A 16,147-nucleotide genomic window follows, 5' to 3' on the forward strand; every position below is an offset into this window, starting at 1 on the left:
AAGGGCCCAAAGAACTCAGGATATTGTTATCCCCACAGCTAAGGTTTATTACAGAGATATAATAAAGATAGACTTCTGATCATAAGGCAAAAAGGCACGGGGCAGAGTCCAGACAAATTCATGTGAGAATTCCTTATGCTCTCTCCTTTCCAAGAGGGAGTGCCTTCTGACCCCAGCAACAGAATGCAGCAACATGTGTATACTGCTTCTGCCCAGAACAATTCATTGGAGACTCAGAACCCACTGTTTCTTGGGGGGAGACTTGTCACATAGGCACCCTCTACCAAGAACATATCAAAATTCTTGATCAAAGAAGTAAAGCAAGTGCTGAGCAGAAGCCGCATTGTTTGCGCAAACAGTCTACGTCCAAGGAGCCACCTTTATCAGTTACCAAATGGTGGAAACACTCAAAAATCCAAGTTCCCAGATGCCAGCTCATGGCCAACCTTACAAGCAGGCCTTTCTAAGAACAGCAGTTTCAAGTCTGCTATGTTAACACTTTCCTGCATACGTGCATACACAGTGATATTCCCTGGTGAAAAGCATACCCTTCGCTGTCTTGCCTCTTAGACTCTCTGGAGTCTAGAGGTTGGCTAAGGGACCATAAGGGGGCAGGGATGATGACATCATAGACAATGAACCCTTGGTGCAAGAAGACCCATTCTGTCTTCGAAACTGCCATGGGAAGCAGGCTCCTCTGTGGTGTGGCCTTTTGTTTCCTGGGAATAGGTGAGTCCTGGCAGTTTACAGAAAACCCCTATTGTATTATTCCTAGGGTTCTGAACATAAGCTTTTCCCTTACTAGTCTTCCTGGTGGCCTCTTTCCTCACCTCTTCTATCCTTTCACAGGCCTCATGAATACAGAAGTAACCCAGACACCGAGTTACCTGGTGACAAGGACAGGAAGGAAAGTTTCATTGGAATGTGTGCAGCATATGGACCACGAAAGAATGTTCTGGTATCGACAAGATCCAGCCCAGGGACTACAACTGATCTACATGTCATATGATGTCAGCAATAAGGATGAAGAAGATATCCCTAATGGGTACAGCGTCTCTAGGAAGAAGAAGGAAGCTCTCACCCTGACCCTGGAGTCTCCCAGCACCAACCAGACATCTGTGTACTTCTGTGCCAGCAGTTAATCCACAGTGTTGCACAACCACATCCTCTCTGCACAAAAAAGAGCAGCTATGACAGGGAAATGACCCTTACTCAGGGCTGATGGTGGCTCTTATGGCATATTTGGGTCCATTAGAAAGAGGTGACCACTAAGGAGAAACTGATCCCACAAGCACATATATTGGCAAACAGAACATGGGGTATTTTTCAGGTCCCACCAAACCACCCTTTGTCCAAGTTAGCAACCATCCTCAAGAGTACTCTGTACTCACAAATGTTTATGTTGAAACCCTGCTCTGCCTTTTTTTTTTTTTAATAGCGTTTCCTTTCCTTTTCTTTCCTATTCTAGTCCCTCTTATTTTAAGTTTTCTACTTTACTCAGTATCTTTTCTCTTGGTTGATATTTCACTAGAGGGCACTAATACCTTCTGAACTCTCTCTTTAGGTAAAATTTATAGCCATTGTGCTGATTCAAGAGACAGCGGATTCAAGAGAAAAAAGAAATTGAGATTTTCTTTGTCAGTTTTAAAACTTCAACTAAAAATCCTTCTCCAAGTTTTCTTAATGATCAATCATGCTTTAAGAAAAATTCTTGCAAGTGTAGGAGTAAAATGTGATGCAGAAAGTGGTAAAATTGAATCAGGTTGTACCTGTGAACACAATCACCAGGTAACAGTGTCTGCTAGTTTGTTTTTAAGTATAAAACATATACTTCCTGTCAACAAATATTTATTGAACCTTTTTTTTTGTTTTAGGAATACAAAAGATTTAAAGCATTTTAGACATCCCAAGCTTCACAGAATTTTTAAAATATTTTTATTATGAGCAATGAACTGACATACCAACATTCTTTTTTTTTACATGGGCAGGCACCGGGAATCGAACCCAGGTCCATTGGGCATGGCAGGCAAGCATTCTTACCTGCTGAGCCACCGTGGCCCGCCTCATACCAACATTCTTGACATGCAGTTATTCTTTTCATTTGAACATTGTTGACATGGTTGCAATCGATGGCTCACGGTGTGATCACACAGTTGTATATTCATCACATGATCACTGTTTTGTACATTTGCGTCACTCCAGCAAAAGAAAGTAAAAAGAAAACTCATACCTGCCATACCCGTTACCACTCCCTTTCATTGATCACTAGTATTTCAATCTACTCAATTTATTTAATCTTTGTTCTTCCTGTTATCTATTTTTTTATTCCTGTTTTTTTACTTATCTGTCCATACCATAGATAAAAGGAGCATCAGACATAAGATTTTCACAATCCCACAGTCACATTGCGTAAGTTGTATCATTACACAATCATCTTCAAGAAACATGGCTACTGGAACACAGTTCTACAGTTTTAGGCACTTGCCTCTAGCCACTCTAATACACAATAAACTAAAAAGGGAATATCTGTATAACGCATAAGAATAAGCTCCAGGATAACCTGTTGACTCTGTTTGAAATCTCTCAGCTGCTGACACTTCATCTAGTCTCCTCTCTCTCTCTTCCCCTTTCAGTTGAAAAGGGTTTTCTCAATACCTTGATGCTGAATCCCAGCTCATTCTAGGATTTCTGTCCCACATTGCCAGGGAGGTTTACACCCCTGGGAATCATGTCCCACATAGAGACAGGGAGGGAAGAGAGTTTGCTTGACATATATTGCCTAAGAGAGAGAGAGAGGCCACATCTGAGCAACAAAAGAAGTTCTCTGGGGCTGACACATGGGCCTAATTTTTGTTGGCTTAGCCTGTCCTTTGCAGGGATACGTTTCATAGGAACAAAGCCCTAGACTGAGGGATCGGCCCATTGATTTGGTTGTCCCCACTGCTTGCGAGAATATCAGGAACTCTCCAAATGGAGAAGCTAAATTTTCCCCTTTTCCCATTTCCTCAAGGGCACCTTGCAAATACTTCTTTATTCACTGTTCAAATCACTCTGGGATTTATCGGGGCATCACACCAACCCGAACAAACCCACGAAATATCATGCCCTATTCAAGCTCCATGTACTTATGGTGTTGAACTAAACTGTCCATACAAGTCAAATTAGGAAACGCACCAGCCAAAATACAAATTTTGTACCAAATAAACATTTCTCGCCATAGTCACACACAGAAGTTGAAGTTTCAAAACATAAATGACCATCTATTTTCAACACCCTGCAATATTGACATTCCTTTGTTCTTCCTCATGCAAAAACATTTTTTAATTTGTACATTTAGTTGCTATCATTGTACACTCTAGGTATTCCTAGATTATACCATTTCAGTCTTTATCATCTGTCTTTCCTTCTGGTTTCATATGTGCCCCCAGTTCTCCTCCCTCTATCATTCTCATGTTCAGCTTCATTCAGTGTACTTACATTATTGTGCCACAATCAGGTAATACTGTGCTATCCATTTCTGAATTTTTACAATCGGTCCTGTTGTTTAATCTGTATTCCTTCAGCTCTAATTATCCAATCTCTACCCTATTTTTATCTCCTGATAACCTCTGTTCTTAACTGAAATTCTCCAAGTTCACTCATTAATGTTAGTTTATATTAGTGAGACCATACAATTCTGTTTCTGGCTAATCTTACTTATCATAATGTCCTCAAGGCCCATCCACATTGTTACATGCTTCATGACTTTATTCTGTCTTACGGTTGAGTAATATTCCATTGATGTATATACCACAGCTTGTTTAGCCACTCATCTGTTGATGGACATTTGGACTGTTTCCAACTCTTGGCAATTGTAAATAATGCTGCTATAAACATTGGTGTGCAAATATCCATTTGTGACCTTGCCCTCATGTCCTCTGAATAGATACCTAGCAATGGGAATGCTGGATCATATGGCAATTCTATACTTAGCTTCCTGAGGAACTGCCAAACTGCCCTCTACAGTGGTTTTCCCATTTTACATTCCCACCAATAGTAGATAAGTGTGTCTCTTTCTCCACATCCTCTCCAGCATTTGTCGTTTTGTATTTTACTGATAATGGCCTTTCTGGTGGGTGTGAGATGATAGCTCAATGTGGTTTTGATTTGCATTTCCCTAATAGCCAGGGAAGTTGAGCATCTTTTCATGTGCTTTTTAGCCATTTGTATTTCCTCTACTGAGAAGTGTCTGTTCATGTCTCTTGCCCATTTTTTTAATTGGGTTGTTTATCCTTTTGTTGCTGAGTTGAAGAATCTCTTGATATGTTCTGAATGCTAAACTCTTATCTGATGTTGGTTTCCAAATATTGTCTCCCATTGCATAGGCTGCCTTTTTACTTTCTTGGCACCCTGCCCCTCCAGATAAATTTGCCTATTGGGTTTTCTATTAATGCAAAGTAAGTTTTTTGGATTTTAATTGGTATTGAACTAGATCTTTAAATCAAACTTCACAGAATTTCAAAACTATTAATGAGACAATGCAGGCATATGACAATATATTTTGATTCAGTGCTAAATTTTAATGCAGATCAACTCAGAGGAAAAAGTAAATAACTATGTGTTATAATATTCAGGATTAAGTTCATGAGAAATAAGACAAGCTGATTTTGAATAAAAACTAACAGGGGAACAGAAAGTATCAAAAGAAAGAAATATCATGTAATGTCTTATGAGAGATCTCACTGGAACAAAGGGGCAGAGTCCTTCTCCAAGAAAGGGCAAGAATCACAGTTCTCCTTGCCAGGAGCAACATCCTGAAAGAGAAAGCACACTTTCATAGAAATAGCATTAAATAACAGAATTCTACATCTACAAGCTTTCATCTTAAGTAAGCCTTCAGGGTATCTGACAATCCTACAGTTTTCCCTAAAATTTTTATTTCCCACAGTAAGCATTGTCCCAACTCAAAAGGTCAATCCCAAGAGATGGGAATGGATTCTGGCACAGCTAGTACATTCCCAGTGCTATGTGGAACTACATAATATTTGTCATCACCTCAACTGATGGGAGAAAAAAGTTGCTGCACGAATGAAAAACATAATTTGAGGAAATAATAGTTTAATTTCTTCCAAATTATTGAAAGCTATAAATTTACAAGAAGTTCAGAAAATGCCAAGAAGAAAAATATATCTGGAAAATCCACCTAGCTTTTCCAAGTTATATTGCTGAAAATCAAATAAGAAGATGGAATGACAACTATAAAATATTACAAGAAAAAAAAAATCAACCCAGACTTTGATATACAGTGAATATATTCACAAAGAATTGAAGACGGAATAAAGGCATCTTCAGATAAATGAAAACTAAAATATCCATTAACAACAGGCCTGAACTACAACAAATGCTAATGGAATTTCCTCAGGCAGAAAATAAATGATAACAGTTGGAGATTGGATTATGAAGAAGCAATGATGAAATGTGAACAGATATTAAAGATTTTCTCAAATTCTTCATAACAGATGAGAATATTTAAAGCAAAAACTTCAGCATTGCATTGAGGAGTGTGTAACAGAGGACAGAGATGAGGGTGTGGTAAACAGACTTATTCAGTTGCAGTTCTTATATTTTAAGTAAGTGAAGTGATGCTGTAGTAACTGTAAGTAGACTGTAAAAAGCTAAAGATGTGTGCTATAATTTCTGCAGCAATCACTTAAAAAATTAAAGGTATAGCTAAAAGTCCAATAGATAAAAATCAAAGAAGAATTCAAATAATGTTCAAATAAACCAAAAGAGGGCAGGATAAAAGAAATCAATAAAAGAATAACAGCTACCTTCCCCCACTCCAGAAAAAGGATGGGATAATTAGATAATAAATTATTAGAGGGTAGAAGAAAATGTAACTCTATCAATAATTAAACATTAAACGTAAAAGTACTAAGTACCCCAATTAAAAAGAAGAGAGTTTATAGTGGATTAAAAATCAAACTCCACCATGTGATGCCTGCAATAGACACACTGATATCATGATTCTAAAATGAAGGGAAAATATATCATGCAAACACTAGGCATAAGAAATCTGGAGTTGCTTTATCAATGATGTATCAAGTAGATATCAAGATAAAGATATAAAAAGGGATTTTTTGCAATCATGAAAGGATCTAGTCATCAGGAAAACATGGCAATCATAAATGTCTGAGTCTAATAACAGACTTTCAAATTCACGAAACAAAATTTACAAAATTAAAAGGGCAAATAGACAAATTCACGGTCATACTTGGAAATTTTAACACCCTTCTCTCAACAACTGATAAAACATCCAGACAAAAAAAAGCAATAAATATTCAGTGGAATATCTGAATATCACTATCGAGTACTTAGAAATAATTAATATATATATGCTCTACTCTACTGCTGCACGTTACATACTCTTTTTAAGAATCCATGACACATTCATCAAGATAGACAATATGCTGGAACACAAAACAAGTCTCAAAAATTTCAAAATGCTGAAATTTTACAGAATATGCTCTTGGAGAAAAAATGATTAAATTAGAAATCTCTAACAATACAATATTCAGAAAAATCCATGAGTCAAATTAGAAATCACAAGGAAAATACAAACAAAAACATATCAAATCAAATGATAATGAAAATACAATATATTTATATTTTTGTGACATAGCTAAGGCAATACATAGAGAGAAAGTTATTGCCCTAAACGTTTACATTGGAAATTGAGAAAACCTAACATAATTGACCAAGCTTTCCGCTTAACCACCTTGGAAAAAAATGAGTAATGTAAGCCCAAATTAAATAGAAAGAGGGTGTTAATAAAAGTAAGAGGGGAAAAAATGAAAAAAATCAAATAATAGAAGAAATTAGCAAAGCCAAAAGTTTGATAGATCTCTGGCTATGTGATAGAGAAGGAAAAAGCTGAACAAAACAAAATGAAATTACCAATATCAGGAATGAAGAAATAGATATTGCTCAGATCCTAAAAGCATTAAGAGGGGGAAAAATGGGATAATATAAAAAACCTTTTGCCATAAAATTCAACATCTTAGAGTATTCACTAAAAATGCAACGTATCTAAACTGTCACAAAATAAAACAGATTCTAATCCTATGCTAACTGTCAAGAAATGAAAGTATTTATGCCAAAAAACAGTTATCATTCCGTTGACAATAAATTTAGTCTGCAAATGAAGGAAAGAAGCGGGGCAAATCAGTATTTTTACACAGAGATTTGCTCATGGGTGCGACGTTGGTGCAGCTGCACCTGGGAGCTCAGAGCGTGGCAGATGTACAGATATCTCCCCAGCTGTGGCCCATTCCATGGAGGATGAAGGCATGAACAATTCCCATAAATGGAGAGAATATAAATAAGGGTTAACTGATCTTAACTCTTTCGGAGCTTATGGTATAATCTTTAGCAAAAGTGGACACTCATACATTCAGATTTGAAAATTCCTAGCCAATGCTTTCCATGCTTTGCATTCCCACTGCTATAACCTACCAATTCACACATTTCATTTCAAGAAACTTAGAAAATTCAGAAAACTTCATCCTGGCATTGATATGCCAACTCCTGGAGTAAGTAACAGAAAGATAGTTTTGTTGTTAATAACGCTTTTTCAATATGATGCATGGGATGAATTAAAGGAGACCACAATTTTTTTGTCACGCCTCCCTTAAATCCAAGCTAGCTTTGTGGCTTTGACCCATATACAGTAGTGGAAGTTTTTTCTGTGGAACTCCTAAGTTTATGCCGTAAGATATCTGCTGCTGCTGTTCATTCTCACCACTTCTATTCCACATTGTACTGTAGGTCCCAGGTACTGCATTAGGACAAGAAAAATAATAAAAGGCTAATGAATAAAATATTAGTTATAACTTTTCCACTAAGAGGCAAAATATCTGTTTAAATTTAAATATTAAAAGAAATCGATATAATAATCACTAAAACGAATAAATGAATTGATCAAAGCCATGGATTACAACATTAGCATACAAAAATCAATTGTGTTTTATATGCTAATGGAAAACAATTAGAAAATGAAATTTTAAAGCTTGAATTTACAATACCTTAAAAATACATAAAATACTTAGGAATAAATTTAACAAAATGCATAAGATCTGTATACTGAGAATTGAATAAACATTGCTAAGAGAAATTAAAGATGATTTAAATAAGTGGAGATATATACCATCTTCACAGATTGGAAGACTAAATATTATTAAAATTAGTATTCGCCCCCCCCCCGAATTGATCTATAGATTCAATGAAATCCCAGTTATTATCTCAACTGAATTTTTTTTTAGAAACTGGAAAGTTGATTCTAAACAGTATATGTAGTCATAAAGACACTACACTATCCAAAGAAATTTTTTAAAAGAATGAATAGTTGGAATACTTTGACTATCTGACTTCAAGATGTACTATAAATACAGTATAGTATTCAAGCAAAAGTGGTGCTCGAATAGGGATAGACAAATAGAAAATTGGAATGGAATAGAGTTCAAGAAATGGACCGACCTTTATATAGTCATTTTATTTTTGATAAAGGCACCAAATCAATTTACTGGGAAGTGGAAGACTGCTCAGCTAATGGTGTTAGAACAACTTGATATTTATAAAGAAAAAATAAAAGACTCTAACCAGATGCAAAAATTGCATGACCATATGCAAAAATTAATATGAGAAGGATCATGGACCAAAATATAAAAGCTTAACATGAACACTTGTATATTATGCAAAACTATTTAAAACAGTGTGCATAAAATAATAGCCATAAAATAAACATGATGTAATAGGTTTCATTAAAATTAAAAACTTTTACTCAACAAGAGAGGCAATTAAGAAAATGCATAGGCAAGCTACAGACTTATAAGACATATATCTGACAAAGGACCAGTATCAAGAATATATAAAGATATTCAATAACAAATTAATTTTAGAAACAATCTAATTTTTACAAAATGGAGAAAATTATACAAATATTTTTAAAATGGTCAATAAGCACATAAAAGGTGTTCAGCATTTTTAGTTACCAGGGAACTGTACATTAAGATCTCAGTGTGGTACCACTAAATAACCACACACCAACTAAAATTAAATAGCCTGGCGATACCAAATGCTGGTAATAATTTGGAGCAACCAGAACTCTCATATTTTGTTGGTGAAAGTGGAAAATGATTCAACCACTTTGGAAAAAGGTCTGGCAGTTTCTTATAAACTAAACAAGCAACTACTCCTAAGGTTTAACAATCCTACTCCTAGGTATTTACTCACGAGAAATGACAGCATAAATCTACAAAAACAAAACTTGAATTAAAAATGCTTATAGGAATTTTATTTGTGACAGTCAAAACCTGGAGGTCATGATTCAAGTGTCTATCAACAGAGGACATTTTACAAACAATGGTATATTAATATGATGACATATTCTGCTGCTATAAAAAAGAATTAAGTACAGAAACAGACATAGATGAATCTCAAAAACATTATTCTGCCTGAAAGAAGACACAAAAGAGTACACACAGCATTATTCCATTTATATGACACTCTAGAAAAAAAGTCTAATTTATAGTGAAAATATCAAAACACTGGTTCTATCTAAAGGGACTAGAGGTTGAGATCAACTAAGAAGAAGCTTGAGAGAACTTTAGGGGATAATGGTAATATTCTATCACCTAGTAGATTATACAAGTGTATGCAGCTGTCAAAACTTAATGGTATTCATAATATTTGTGCATTCTACTCCACACAAATTTTGCCTACAAAAAAAAGACCCATAAGGACGCATGGACGTCCAGTTAGTGATATGCATGTTGAAATGTTTAGGGTTAAAATATGCCTTCAACTTTTAAATGTGATAAAAATTTAAATGGATTGATAGTTAAATAAGAGAATGAATAAATGGATAGTCATGTGATCAAGCAATAATTACTTTAAATAAGTGTTATAATCTACGCTATGAGTATATAAATGTTCACAAAACAATTGTTTCAGCTTTTTAAGATGTTTGAAAATGTTCATCAATGTGGAAAAATGAGGTAAATCTCTGTTTATTGATATGAAATGAACTTTTAAATACATTGATAAGAATATATTGTTACAAAAAGAAGTAAGGTACATAAAAATTTGGACAGTAGGCTACTGCTCCTACCCAAAAGAGCTTTTCCAGCTGAAAGGCCAAAGGAAACACCAGACACAGACTGAGACATGAACTTTTATTATAGGGACTTACTTACAGGAGTGAAGAAAGAAATTAACCTAGGAGTCAAGTTGCATTAATGGCAGCCGATGCAGAGCTCAGTGTGAAAGTGTTCTGCATTGATCGGGGTGGGGAGGAGAGCAGGGTTTTATAGTGGGCATACACAAAGAAGGCACAGAGCCAAGAGATGGTATCCACATGTTGCTAACAAAGTTAACTGTTTCTTAATGTTTGCCTCTCTGGACGCAAGTTTTCACAAAGTTAACCTTAGTGAAAGATAATGAAGGCACAGAGCTAAGAGAATATGTCCAGGAATGTGCATAATTGTTGACAAAGTTAGAAGAGTTGGGGGATATTGAAAAATGCAAAAGCACTGTTATGTTATAGCTGCTGTTTGTGTAAAAGAAGAGGGAGGCAGCAACATGTAAACTTGTGCAGACAAGGAATATTTCTAGGAACATATATAAAAACGTATCAAGAATGGATGCCTCTAGAGAATAACTTACCTTTTGCTCTCCACTCATTTTTGTACTGTTTGAATGATTAACCATGTGGATGCAATTATTAATTCAGTAAATAAATACTTTAAAGTTATGTGATAATTTGGTGACTATGACATTCCAGAAAAGAAAAACCTGGAGAAACCATGGTGGAACGCAAGTTGCACATGGTGAATTATAGGAACATAAGCTCAGAAACAACAAAGACTCCCAGTAATTGTCCACTTTATTCCTTGCACAGTACAAAGGGTCCAAAAGAGCAGGGGAAAAGATCCTACTTCGGTCAGTCCCCTAGGGAGGTCAACTGCTTGGGTGAAGTTTGGCAAATGACAGCTTTGCATGCCCCTGTTTGGAGAGGAGGGAAGCCTGCAGTGATTGAGCACTGACTTCCTAAACACTCCAGGGAAAGGGGGCTCTGCCAATGAGTAACATTTGCACCCTGGCAAGCAGCGGGGGATGATTAAAGATTTAACGGGTTCCCTTGGATACCTGTGGTCTCTTGCTAAATGGAAACATACGAAACACCTGCAAGCAAATAAGCAAGAAAGGGAAAGGAGGATGATAGACAAGAACTGGGAGATGGTTGCTGAGTGTCTTTGACTTCTGCTACAACAACTGCGGTTTGAAGAGCTTGAAAAGGGTCAGAATTATCTTTGTTGTTGTTCTGGACAAAGAGAATATTGATGGGATAGAAATTATTTAGAATTTTTTGAATAGGGGTCACTTGGTACTTTTCAGAAGGATTTAACAATAATGAAGCGGGAAAAGATTCTGGGTTATTTTGGCAGTTTGATATATTTGACTAAATTAAAATTTCAAATTATCCCTACATATGAAGGAAAATTGGGATCTTTTATATCTTTTACCAGTTTTACTACTTAGCAGGTTGCCTCTGGCACCTCACATAGATGTAGAGATTTTACCCACCTCCTACACATACTCACCATATGAAAGGGTTACTGGAATACTGTTATCACTAATGTGCCACATTTCCTTTATTACAGGGTAAGTTGTTTTTCATAATTTTATTATTCTAAAATATAGAATAAATCATATAAAATGTACACCTTTAATATAGTAGCATTAACCACCACATCCAAAATAACAATGTGTACTTAATGGTGCATTTTATAATAGTTGGAATCTCAGAAGCAAAGAAGTAAGGTAGGTAGGGTAATTTTGCAAAGCTTGCTTTCCAGAGGTCCCTGGTTTCCTACCAGGTAGAATAGTAGGCCTACCACTCTCATTCAGCTGCTAGATTCTACTCTATTAACACACAGGCAACCACAAGAGTGAGCCAATCTTTAATTGTATTGATCATAAAGTTTGAGCTTTGGAGTTACATAGACATGGACTTGAGTCTTGACTCTGTCACTTATTCTCAGACTGTGTGATTGGAGTAGGAATTCAATTTCTCTAGGTCTTATCTGCAAAAATAGGGTGATAATTGCAGCCCACCTGGCTTTTCCCATTGGTAGATTGAAAAAATGCAACTAAAGCAGAGTAAGTGCTGCGAAAAATAAGCTCAACTTTAGTACAAAAAAAAAAAACCCATCCATTATCAATATTTACATCATAACAGAAATCAATTCAATGATGGAGAAAGGTCATAGCATTGTGGTCACATTTTACAGAGGGGTGATCTGTTTCATAGCCCATATGGCACTGAATCAGAATAGAACAATGTCCAAAAGTAAGAGAAATGAAATAGTTACGACTCTCTTGACTGAAATGAGGAAAGAGATGGAGAGAGGCAATACATAGATACAATGCATTTAAATTTTGAATTGACAAATAAGGCAGGGGAGGAGAAAAGAGGCAATAAAGATGAATTTCTGAGCCTAGAGAATAAGAAGAGAGAGGAGGCCTTTTATTGGGACAGGGGGATTCAGGAATAGGAGCCAGTTTGTTTGTTTATGTTGGGAAAGGGGTAATGAGTTCAGTTTGGGACTCATTATTATTGTGCTATAAGACAGCCTCAATGAGGACCCCACAGAGAGTTGAAATTCTGACTTATTAGACCCCCTCATATTCTAAAATTTTCAATACTAAAATTTATTTGAGCCCAATACTACATCCCATTCATGCTTATATTCCCAAAGCGTAGCACATATGTGGTGCTTAACAGTAACAGATGGGAAAGTGGTGGATAAAAGTGGATGGGTAGAGGGAGGGTCACAGTGGCTCAGCAGGCAGAGCTCTCACCTGCCATGCCGGAGACAAGGTTCGATTCCCAGTGCCTGCCCATGCAAAAGAAAAAAAAAAAAAAAAGTGGATGGGTAGCAGGTGCATGTTGGATGCCTCGTGAATGAAGATCCATCCCAGTTCCACTAGGGGGCTAGTCAGTTTTATCCATGTTCTGCAGAAAACTACCATTCTAATAGAGGACAGGAACAGAGAGTACCAAAGAAACTACTCAGTGGGGAGGAAAGACAAACCTGAATTTGACTACCAAGTGCCTTTTCTCAGGGAAGAAGAGAGGCTGTCCATTAAAGATGCTGAGTTTCCTACTCTTTCTCCTGGGAATAGGTATGAACCTTGTAACAGGGGAGTTTGGGGATAGTGTTAATGCTGGCCAGAGGAAAAGGGGGCTATCACTTTCTCTCCAGGGGGCCTGAGGACACAAATCAGGGGAGGAGGGGGGTACATTGGATGGGAGGATTCTCACAAACACCAGTTGGCAAAACAAAAGGGAGGCAGTTCTATGGGGTTCTGTGAGAGCAGAAAATATCAGAGCAGATAGTGCAAAGACCTATCTGCCTGGGCACATGTCCGACCCAAGATTTTCAGCCCTCATGGGTCTCTCTCATCTGTTTGGAACTAGGGTTTGTGTCCAGTCGTTTCCTTTCTCAAATGCCAAGCAGAGTCATCTGCAAAAGTGGGACCTCTGTGACAATACAGTGTCATCAAGTCGATAGTCAAGATACCTTCATGTACTGGTACCAGCAGCTCCCGGGTCAAAGCTTGATATTAATTGCAACTGCAAATCAGGGCTACGAGGCCACATATGAGAGTGGATTTCCCAAGGCCAAATTTCCCATCAGCCGCCTGAACTTAACATTTTCAACTCTGACTGTGAGCAACGTCAGCCTCCAAGACAGCAGCTTATACCTCTGCAGCTCTAGAGACACAGTGCTGGGCACAGATCAAAAACCTGAGCAAGAACTCAGCTCCCTCCTAGCAGTTCCTATGCAGAGGAGCCTGAAGACCATGTGAAGGTGAGCTGAAGGGAGGAAAACCACAGCCCTGGGGCAGAGGCAGCTATCTCTGAGTTCAGGTGTGAATGGATAGACTGGGTTTGGGGAGATATCCATAAGGGGCTGGGATTTGAACTAGAGAACACTAAGAAATAGGTGGTGGGCTCCAACCACAAATGAGAAGAGGGGCTTCTGGGAGGCTGAGGGTAAAATTCTTTCCAGAAGAGTGTTTAGAAATACTACAGAAAGACAGAGGAGCTATTGATGCTCCCAATGCACCTATTTTTTTATGTTGATATCAATTGTAGCACTCTATTAGTTATTCAATATATTCCTTTTTTTAAGCAAAAATACTTTGAAAGTTTGAAAAGGGAATGCAAGCAATTTTATTTCTACAAAACACAGAGTTTTAAACCTATAAATAACTAAACATTTTGATCAGATCATTAAGAATACATGGGCTTAACAGCCATTGTGAAGTTTCAGAGGATATTATCATCAAGGTCACACCTCAACATTGACTCTGGGAGTTCAACTTTGGTGATGACACTTGGATATGATTATCACAGTGGATAAAAAGTACTTTTACATACATGAGGTAGAAATGTTACACAGAAGTAGGTGATATATATAGAAACCCAGACATTTCTGTAACTTATAATTCTATAGTCTAAATTCCAAGACTATTACGTCTTATTGAGCCAAAGATCTTAAAGTGTTTGTTTCCCCTCTTAAATCTCTGACAAATTTCTAGTCATTGATGTACCCAAAGGAGTAGGAGACCCACCCTTTCAAAACAAATAGGAATTTTAGGTAAAATATATCAAGATAAAATTTAAAAGACATAGTTGAACTCAAAGCTAGCAAATAGCAAAACATCTAAATGCCAGAAATAAAATGAGAACCAAACGCCAGAAATAAAATGAAATGAGGTGGTGCTAAATATGTAAGAGGCCACTGTAATCTCTGAACTAAATATTGGTATTAATAGCTAGAGTGCAAGTTTTCCTACAGTTCATGTCAGGAGAAGCCAGAATACAAGTCATTTAGAAAACTAAACATAAAACTAATGCACCAACTCTTGATGTGAAAGCTAGAATGATAAGAAGGGTCAAATGAAAATTCTTGGAACTTTTATTGTGGCTGCTGTAACAAATTCCCATATACTTGGTGACTTAAAACAACATAGGCCTGAAATTAGAAATTAGTATCACTGCACCAAAATTCAGGGCACATTGACAGGGCAAAGTCCCCTCCGGAGGCTCTAGGAAAAAATTAATCCATTGTCTCTTTCAGCTTCTGATGGCTGCCAGTCTTCCTTTACTAGTGGTTTCATTACTTCAGGCTACAAGGCCAGCATCTTCAAATATCTCTGCTCTGTCTTCACATTGTCTTCTCTTTTGCACATGTAAATCTCCCTCACTTTCCTTTCATAGGGCTACATGTGATTTCATTTTGGGTCCACCAGACAGGCCAAGATAATCTCCCCATCTTAAGATCCTTAACGTAATCCCATTGGCAAAGACTCCTTTCTCCCCAAATGAGGTAACGTTCACATTTTCCAAGGATAAGGACATGGATAGCTTTTTGGGGTCTATTTTTCAGCCTACCAAAAATCTACTGTCTATCCAAGTAGTAAACCAAAAATGATGCTGAATCCCTCAGGAGCTGAAGAAACTAGAGTCCCTACCAAAGACTAGAAATAATCAGGGCTCCTGATACTTCTCATATCCTCATTTAACTCCACTGGGCCTGGGATAAAGCCACATTAATCCTGAAGAATGACTAGTTTATTTTAAACATGATCAAGTTGTGACACTAATCGTGATTGCAGTTACAGATGTGGAATCTTTATTGGAACAAATTAACATAGATTCTGGAATTTTGTATGCAGCTATTAACCTAAAAGTTAGTTTTCAGTAACAACCAGTAGAAACAAGCAGATAGTTTTCCTTCAAGTGGTAGGATCAGAAATACCCTTTAATTGTTTTATCATAAGGTTATAATTAGCCTTTTTTTCCATCATAATATAGTTTAGATGGCCTTTAGTCATCTTGATATCATGCTGATGTATTAGATGGAGGATACTATGCCAATTGTGCCTGGTGAAGAGGAGTTTTATGGCACTCTGCCTGCTTTGGACACATGTTTTACACATACATGCCAGAGAGCAATTTTTTATTTTAGTAAAACCTACTAAAATACAGGACCATGTCACACTGGTGAATTTTCAAATGGTCCACAGGTGTGGGACA

General features: G+C 36.9%; 1 gene segment (V, D, J or C); it reads left to right on the forward strand.

Annotated features, from left to right (window-relative positions):
- The first annotated feature begins 534 nt into the window (after positions 1-534).
- On the forward strand, positions 535-1,142 carry LOC143673531 (T cell receptor beta variable 28-like). The segment is given in 2 exon segments: positions 535-729; positions 850-1,142. Coding segments are annotated over 2 exon segments (387 nt in total).
- Positions 1,143-16,147: the final 15,005 nt, after the last annotated feature.

Source organism: Tamandua tetradactyla, chromosome 1 (assembly GCF_023851605.1).
Source record: "Tamandua tetradactyla isolate mTamTet1 chromosome 1, mTamTet1.pri, whole genome shotgun sequence".
In the NCBI taxonomy this organism is placed as follows: Eukaryota; Metazoa; Chordata; class Mammalia; order Pilosa; family Myrmecophagidae; genus Tamandua; species Tamandua tetradactyla.